Source organism: Osmia bicornis, chromosome 12, assembly GCF_907164935.1.
Source record: "Osmia bicornis bicornis chromosome 12, iOsmBic2.1, whole genome shotgun sequence".
In the NCBI taxonomy this organism is placed as follows: Eukaryota; Metazoa; Arthropoda; class Insecta; order Hymenoptera; family Megachilidae; genus Osmia; species Osmia bicornis.
In genome coordinates this window covers 7677780-7687357 of record NC_060227.1, presented here as the reverse complement: position 1 = coordinate 7687357, position 9578 = coordinate 7677780, and the positions used below count along the sequence as shown (strand labels likewise).

The 9578-nt window shown below is 31.7% G+C and overlaps 1 protein-coding gene across 3 annotated transcripts; it reads left to right on the top strand.

Moving 5' to 3' along the window:
- The first annotated feature begins 135 nt into the window (after positions 1 to 135).
- LOC114878020 lies at positions 136 to 9564 on the top strand. Of its 3 annotated transcripts, XM_029191340.2 has the most exons (21): positions 136 to 389; positions 622 to 1076; positions 1150 to 1598; positions 1677 to 1855; positions 1923 to 2326; positions 2397 to 2574; positions 2644 to 2858; positions 2929 to 3110; positions 3198 to 3325; positions 3397 to 3528; positions 3598 to 3732; positions 3805 to 3931; positions 3991 to 4553; positions 4630 to 5010; positions 5088 to 5460; positions 5528 to 5856; positions 5934 to 6745; positions 6812 to 6945; positions 7015 to 7193; positions 7270 to 7536; positions 8258 to 9564. In XM_029191340.2, exons 2-20 carry the CDS (start codon positions 655 to 657, stop codon positions 7531 to 7533), a joined length of 5586 nt encoding a protein of 1861 aa, XP_029047173.2. In that variant the 5' UTR covers positions 136 to 389; positions 622 to 654; the 3' UTR covers positions 7534 to 7536; positions 8258 to 9564. The 3 variants fall into 3 exon arrangements, with proteins under 3 accessions (XP_029047173.2, XP_029047172.2, XP_029047171.2); XM_029191339.2 differs by having other exon boundaries at positions 626 to 1076; positions 7270 to 9564; XM_029191338.2 differs by having other exon boundaries at positions 7270 to 9564.
- The last annotated feature ends 14 nt before the right edge of the window (positions 9565 to 9578 follow it).

The following is a 9578-nucleotide window of genomic DNA, read 5'->3' as shown; positions in this document are numbered from 1 at the left end:
TGGACATGCCTTTGTGCTATAGGATCATGATTCTGGGGTTCCCTAGAACCCATAGATATTTATTGAAGTGCGCTACAAGCATTACCAACCCCAAAATAGTGATTTAATCTTTTCTGTAGTGATTACACTGATGGTTACAATGTAATCTAACCTTGATGTTCTGACGTTTAGAAATTTGACGGCGGCGTTATTGTAAAAATGTAATGCATTGTGAATAATTTAATTCCTTCATTTCTTGCATATGAAAGGATATCACGTTTAAACGGAATGCGCAATGTGATAATTGGTCTAGGTTTCTTTTGCAATCATTTATTTTTAGCACAAGAATTTCTTAAGAGACAAAGCTTTCTTCTCATCAGCTATATTATTTTACGAATATATAAACACAGGTATCGCAGCTAACAATATCTTATTAAATATTTTTAACGTTATGTTTTGCGTGATCCCAAAAATTACTAACATATCCTAAATATTAATTTGCGTTTAAATTTCTTTATAACTAATGTATAATAAAATTTATTATTATAGAAATTTAATAATTGTATATCATTTATGGAATATAATTAATGTTTGCAAAGATTTTCTATTAAAAAGATGATGATATGATATTATATGTTTTAGGTAGTACTAAGATCAATAAGAATCTGAAATATAATGATCTCAGAAATTGGTACAGAAGGCTTTCAGCCAAGAGGGCTATCAGAAGAACGCCTGTTTAAGTTGCAATGTTTGATTAAAGCAACAGAAATACAGCACAGTGCTCAATGTGAATATGGAAATAAACTATTTTTAGCTCTTACAACTGGGAATGCTGAAATTTTTTTATATTACAAAAAGGATTCTTCATCTGCTCCAATAATTAAAAGAATTCCTTGGTTCCAAGGATCTCACAAACAAATTTCAGCTTTATGTTTCCACTCTGTGGGATCATGGTTGCTCTCTGCAAGTGTTGATGGCTCTGTATATATTATTCCTGCTTTGTGCTGGGTTGATGAAAGTTATGATAGAGATAGAAGATGGACCAGTGATGATATAACTTCTTTTCCTTCTATTAGTTCACAATCTTCCCATTCAAAGTATATTTTATATATAAATTTTACACTAGATGTAATTTTATCTCTCATAATTAATACTGATTCCGATTTACAGACCTACAGCAATAGTATGGTGGCAAAGCTCAGTAATACCTGCTGAAATTGGTATTATTGGAACTGAATATGGGGAGATTTTATTTATAAATCTCGAAACTGGTCACCAAACGAGCGTTACACAAGTTAAAGGAAACATTTCCAGTTTGCACATTTGCCATGATCAGAGTAATGACATTGTATCTCTCTTAATAACAAGTCAATCCCGGCGGCAGTGGCGATTACTTTTAGAGCAGCGAACGTATAGCTGTTTGCATCATTTGGAAAATGGGGAACCATATAATGTATTGCACACAAATGACAACATGTACGATAATACAAAAATATTTGCTTCTACTAGATCCAGACTGCAAGGACTCAAGCAGTTGTCAGTTGACAAACTTGCTATACTTAGACAAAAGTTGATAGAAACAAAAAGTCAAGCTTTAGGAGAAAATCTGCAATATCATGGTCTGCAGCATTCATAATAAATAATATAATACAACTAAGTGTTGTTTAAGATCACTAATGAATCGATTGATTTTACAGATATTACAAGTAACAGAAATACTCACAATATAACTATTCATTCTGATCCATCTACAGAGGTGAATCAAAATCAAATAACACCTGAATTAATGTCATCAGAAGTGTTTCTGATGTCTCAGTTTGACAGAGAAGGCCAACAATTATATACATGTTATCATTCTCTAACAAATCAAATACTGGTATGGAAATATTTTTTAATCTATAGAAAACGATGAATGTAATACTGAAATACCTTTATAATTACAGGTATATGGACCTAATTTTAGGCCTCTATCAGCACATAAAGTAGTTGAATCTTGTAGAAACGTTTTATTAACTCAACGTTTTCTTTTTATTACTGACGCTAGTCAGCGTGTAATGTATGTGATATCAGACAGATTATCCGAAAATCGTGATATTGATAAAAGTGATATTGGGAAGTTTAATCCAGAGTGTATCGTTGGTTACTTTTCTTTAGCAAATAGCAAAGAAGTAATACGTGCCGTGTACAGAGCTGTCGATTTTACTAACAATGCGCCAATACCACCTTCCGATGATACAAAAAATAAATACACGTTACCAAAGGGAATAAATGATATTAAAATTGAATTACCTCATGTAGATACTTGTATAATTGTAACAAATCATTCTGTGTATAAAGTTGTTCTAAGGTTGGTATTGTACTTTCATATTTCATCGATTTAGATCAACGCGTTATCGTTAATAATCTTTCACTTTAAGGAAACCAATATTGTCAATTTTTATGGAGTTAGTATTGCAAAACAATGAACTTGAAAAAGCAGCAAAATTGGCTATAATATTTGGCATCAATGCGCAACAGTTGTTAGAGCAAGCTGGTGACATACTTTTGACAAACAAAGATTTTCCACGAGCGGTGGCTTGTTATAAATTGTCTAAAGTAAGTAAAAATAATATCAAGATTTAGTTACGTGTATTCGTATATAATTCTTGAAATTATTATTTCCAGTGTAGAATAATGAAAAGTATGTTGAAATTTGCATCTGTTGGATATACAGCAGATTACACATTACGTTGTCTCACACACTGTTTAGCTTCTCCAGCTATTAGTGAGCTACCTATTGCATCAAGAATACATCTTTCTAATTTGTGTGTTCTTGCCTTTATCGAACGGACGCTTAGAATATCATCTCAAAAGTCTAAAGCGATATATAAGGAGTTTTTGTACGTATTTTATTAAATATTTGATACATGTGTTGGTACATAATATTAACAAAAATTATTTATGTTACAGATATTTCTTATCTACAAATTCGTTTTACGATGAATTGTTAGCGGTTAATATTGCGGGACAAACGTGTCTTTGGGAAGTGTTGCATCATTTAGCAACACAGAAGGGTCTTTATGGACAGATGTTGGATATACTTATGAAGACAATATATTCTTTCAGTACAAGCAATTTCTATCCAACACCATGTAATGTATAATAATTACAATGATCATAAAATTACTTGAACACACGTGTTGCGTCGCGAGAATTAAACATTTCATAAATCATTTCAGATGGTTTGTTAATATGTATAAGTGAACCAAATTTAATGCAAGCAATTTTAGTAAATCCTGAGTTAGCTAGAAGTCATATGTCATTTATTGTTGATAATCTTCAAAACTCTCAAATTTTTGTACTTCAGGTAAAGCTTTAATCCTTCGAAAAAAATGTATTCATTTCAACAACTTAATTTATTTTTTGTTAAATGTTTAGAGATTGGTCACACTATACGATCCAACGAATCCAGTGATAAGACCTAGAATAGTGCGATGTAGAATACGTCATAGAACTACTTCGTATAGTTCTCAATCTAGTCAGTGTGATTCTATAGATCTCGTGGAAAATGTAAGTATAAGTTGTTCATTAATCTCAATTCATTCTTTATACCTGTTTATACTTTAATTTCTTCCATAGGATGAGGCTGACACATTGATAGAAGAAATTATAGAAACTTTTTTACTAATTTTACTGACTTTGATTTATAAAAAATCTATTTTACATCAAGAAACTTCTCTTACGTGTAATATTGAATTATTAAACGTTACAAAGGTAATCATCACATAAGCTGTTCTGTATCTTACATCAGTAGATAATCGTATATTTCTGTACCCATTAAAATAGGATAGGAATAATACTACTTATGGTGCTGATTTCAAAAGAAGGCCTTTATGTGCTGGATTCTCTCACGTTATTCTTATTAGAAATGGAAATGTTTACACATGGGGAAGTTCTGTACAGGGACGTTTAGGTAAGCATACGTACAATTATAAAATGTGTCTTATATTTTATGTTCTTAATCATTTGTAGGAACTGGTCCATCTGTATTGAGATTTGGCCCGCCACAAGCTATACCCTTTTTTCGGATCATGGAAGTCGAAGTTCTTAGCGTATCCTGCGGTCATTGTCACACTTTAGCAATGACTAACAATGGTGTTTATGCTTGGGGATCAAATCAATTCGGTCAGTTAGGTCTAGGAAAAATTTTACAATGTTCGTCACCCGAATTAGTTACTTATTTGGCTCAAGAAGTTATTATCGATGCCGTGGCCGGTCAATATCATTCTGTCGCGTTGACATCGGATGGCAGAGTTTTTACATGGGGCTGGGGAGTCCATGGCCAGCTGGGTCATGGTAATACCGATAAAAAGATGGTTCCCACGTTAGTCACATCTTTACTTGGTACAGTTATACGTTACATTAGCGCCGGCCATGCACATACACTAGCCCTTTCTACAGAGGGTGCGGTGTACGCGTTTGGTTGCAATATTTTCGGGCAACTGGGTGTAGGGAATAATGTTAAAAGTTCAGTGCCAATAAAAGTCTTACTATCAGAGAAAATATTTCTTATTGCAACTGGATATTTTCATAACGTAAGTGGAGTGCTTTATCTTGTTTTAATTCAATGTTATCGCGTAAACATAATTTATACATATATGCTTATACTAGCTCGCCGTTAGTTACACAAATAAGTTATACGTATGGGGAGCAAGCCCCCAAGTTCTTCGATTGCAAGCACAAACACAAAAAAGGGCTCGAATATTGGAGCAACGGGACAATATTATAAAGCAGTTTGAAAATATTGATGAATTTGAGAAAGTCCCGGATCAAGCGAGTATGAACGACTCGAATGAAGAGGTTTTCGAAGGCAATGCACAAAATAAAGATGCACAAGTTAAATCGACGGAAACTAGTCATTCGGAGACACGGAAGAAACAATTAGATAACGTTTGTCTAAAGAGTGTAAATGTTGGGTCGATCGAAGAAGTCCAAACACATTTGAAACCAACAATAGTAGATACAAGTTTAGTAAGAGGGGATATCATACAGGTTTGTGAAATGATTTTTAATTAAACTTGTTCCTAACAAACAAAATTACCATTTTTTTTTCGCAACATTTTGAACAGATATCAACCGGGTGTCATCATAATGCCCTCGTAACAAAAGACGGTTCGCTTTATACGTGGGGTCGTAATTTAGATGGTCAAATAGGCGACGGTAGCAGAAGGGAAATACCAATTCCCACTACATTATGTTACAATCCTGCTTCTGTTTTTGCACAAGTACCTCCAAGACATAACGCTTACAAACGAGGAGACGAAGAGCAAGAATTTGATGGTGGAATAAAAACGTCCACAATGGGAGAAAGACATAGAAACTCGAATGATGAAAGTAAACCATTTCAAACGGAAAACAATGAATCTAGAGAAAAAGTAAATCCTATAATTAAAACGGTTGGAGTCTGTTGCGGCTATGACTACACGGTTGCCATTCAACCAGGTATATACATTATATAATTTATTATTCAATTAATAAAATTCTGACTAATTCTTATTTTCTTTTTCAGGAGGTACAGTTTTAGCTTGGGGTAATAATAGCAGAGCGCAATTAGGCCGGGTTCTTGCAAAAGATACACGCGAGAACGACGATAAACTTGTATTAATTAAAAAACGCGTTGTACGATTACCCCATACTTCGCATAGAGCTATGGAGGTGCCTAGTCAAGTTCCTAACATTCCTGCACCCATTATTTCTTATCAGAGTTATGATGTACCTCCTCTTGCGGGTGTTATTCGTCCTTTAAGCGTGATAGAAAAATCATCAGGAGAGTTAACGCTGCATTATGCATTAGAATATTTCTCTGGTTTATACGATTCTTCAAGAATCATGGATAAGGTTGGTTTATTATTTCATGTATTTCATAAAACTGTTGAAGCAAAACAATGAAGTGATATATCCTTATACATTTTTAGTGTATTGAACTCAGTAATTATCAAGCTTGCTCAAAGATAGCTATGCTGCAACATAATATTTCTGAAGCATTCTCATATCAACTGAAAATTTTGCACCTAATAAGTATTCGCTCTTGCTCAAAAACAAAGTCTGAACATTTACGTGAAAAGGCAGAATGTAAGACGGCGGAGGATACTGAAATAAAAACAAAGTCTTTAAATCATAACGTTAAAAAGAATACTGAATTATTTAATAAACAAGTGGAAAAGAATTTAATCGATTCTGTCGAGGATTGTGCTGTTAGAAACAAATTGAAAATCCCAGCGAGTAAATCATTGAATAGTTTACAGATACTTCAACAAGAATTGTACACATTTGATTGCCAAGGTGGTTTAGAGGAATTATGCAAAGACGCGAAGTGCGAGAACGCACCTTCAGAAATTTTTGAAAACTCGTACGATTCTGATGCTAATTCTGAATCAGATGAATGGGTGGAAAATCTTGTTTTGATGCAAGAAAAAGAAAGTAGAACCGAGGACAATTCAGTATCCTCTGCTGCTATAAAAGAAACAGCTGAACAAAATCAACTGTACAAAAGCAGTGAAAAGAAAATTTCAAGTTCTCGACAAAACAACCTCATCAACGAAGCCGTTAAAGTGATTAAATTTTTCTTAAACGAAATGGAAAGTGAACCGGATACGACCAAGTGCAAAATATTGCAAGATGCTCTTGATTTCTGGATTGAACATGAGTTACCTATACAAAGCATCGAAAATGTATTTTTAGAGCATATTGAATCAATTTTTTACCCCCTTGGATTATTACTATTCTGGTAAGTGGCTACATTATTATTCAAGGCTTATTTGTCATAATCAATTAATTATTATAATTCTCACAGTCAAGAGATAATGGATAAATATTTGGACACAAATAAGAATGATACAGAAGTCAAGAACTCTACTCTGGTTAATTTATTTTCTGTTAAATTTTGCCTTCAAGTGTGTTCTATGTTATTGAATCATATTGATCAAGGTAAACTTGTATAAACGATTTTAAACGTGTTTTATATTACACTTCTTGTAAATCGTTTTTGTATCACAGATGAGCCTGCACCCGAATTTATCAAGCTGTTATCATCTTTAACTGCTGATCATTATGGACCACCACTCACTGGATATCCAGGTTCGAGTGGGAATAATACTTCGAAACAAATGATAGAAGGGATTATAAGTACTGTGTCTTCTAATACTCACGATTCTAGATCATTTGTACATATTAAGGTGAATTACAAATATACCTGTAGGTACGAAAGTAATTAAAATAAATACTAAAAAAATGTACATTGTTGAAAATTAGGATCCAGACACAGTGTATCGATTTCTCGCTGCTGAAGAAGATACAATGGTATTTACGTGTGGACATCATTTTCCATTGTCTACCTACAAAACGGAAGTGATTTCAACAATGGAAACTGAGTTACTGACATCTGAATCACTAGTTCTTCCATGTACAGCTCAGTATCTAGGAAAAATGTTATTTCAAACGTCTAAACCAGAAATATTGTGTCCATTGTGTATACCACGAGCATTGGAAACGTTGGTGAAAAAGAATAATGGGTGAGAAGTATGTACCTGAGATTTTATTTAGAAGAAACTGGTATACAATTTTTTTCTTAGGCTCTTAAAGAACACAAATTATGCATATAAAGTGAACATTAAAATTAATTTTAATAGACTAAAGTATATTAAAAGTACTGTAATCTAGTTAGATTAATAACTAAGTATGAAATGGACAAAATACTTGCCATTGCAATTCGAACATCTATTCAACAAACATCATAGAATATTGTAAAGGATTAAAGCTCTCTATATATTCCAAACCATATTTTTTAAATTATCTATATATACAGGTAACTATTCATAGACACAAAAATTTATTAAACATATTACTGAATATAAAAGAAAAAATACTATAGTGCACTAATTTTTATATTACTTAAAGACTTTTGTCTTATTAAGTATCATAATTGTTTGATTACGCACATTGAAATTGAACGTATTGTACTGGAAACAGATCTTATGTGTTCATAAATCGTTGGTACTAAAAGGTACTGTAAGGTAATAAGAGGAGCTAGCTTATGAATTGATATATATTTTTTGTTGTATATTGTTTAAATTCATGAGCATCACAAAATCAGCAAAATTTTAATTAAACGCGTGACTTCTGATTAGTATACAGTATAATAAATTTCGTTATAATTAGCACTATGATTAAAAAAATTAATTAATTCAAATACAACGATAAATATAAGAAATAACGAACTAAATATTATTTCTCTTTGCAGCAATTTGTAGTTTGCAATGACTAAAAATTTGAGTCTTATTAGAATTTCAATCTTTGGTTTATAGCATAAAAATGGCTATAAAAAACATGTTACCCAGGTGTGAGGTTTATTAACCAAATGCTAGTTGTTGTGAAATATAATATACAATTGTACAGTAGTTATATTACATTAGAATTGTATAATAACAGAACACTAGAGAATGGATGCAGTTATCTAAAATTGGTGCAAAATACTAAGGACTGAAAAAAAAGTACATTCATCTAGTCTGAAAAGTATATGCCAGAATTATATAATAATTAATCATGGTAGAAGTTTTATTAATACAGGTATATATTAAGTGATCTTTTTTTTTTGAAGTTAAATTTATTTTTAATTAGATTAATATAAGAATATGGTAGGGAAATAGAACTAATATATGTGTATAGAATACAAATTTATAACGTAAACAAGATTTTTGGTTACAAATGGAACAGGCTGGTAGAAATGTTTTATTGTCTTTTAATGGTAGAATTGCATGAAAGTAAAAAAATAATAGAGATATAATATTATATGTCAGAGATCTTCATCATGATTTCAGTAACCAAATAGGAAGGTTTTAGACATTTAATCAATGCAAATTTAATTATAATTATGTTAAATTATAAACTGCCGAATATTTTATCAACTTAATAAACATAATGTAACATACTAAATTTAAATGATTCATGTTAGTTATTTTAACTGGTCAATATTTTCTTAATTAGTATGCTACGTGAATCAATTTGTAGAGGATTGAAAACTCTAAAACAGGGAACAGTCGTTGAAGAAAGTGCAATATATGAAAGGAAAATCGCGTTGAATAAAATCTAAATCCTTCTGTTCAACAATGGTACATTTTCCTATTAGTTATTCTTTTAAATAAACTATATACCTATATACCATATTTTCGACCTGCAAGACAGTCTTCCACGTCTTGTTTCTCGATACTTAACATACGGGTATGATATATTAAAATACATATTCAATTTATCACTAATAAATTCAATGGAATTTGTTTGTGATAAAATGTATCATCTATCTTTCGACATCACTTGCGTTATTATTTTAAGTATCGTATCAATTACGAAACGTATAACAAATTAATTGAAATCAGATGTTTTTCATTAAATTTCAATGAATTTGTTTAATTATACGAACCGCAATAATGATGTAACATACGTACGTATATCCGAATGTACAGTTTTGAACGTCTTATATATTGAAGTCTTTCATTGATAGTACTTAGACGATTAAAAATATTGGATAAATAAATACGATTAGCAGAACGATTTATCGAGTTTTA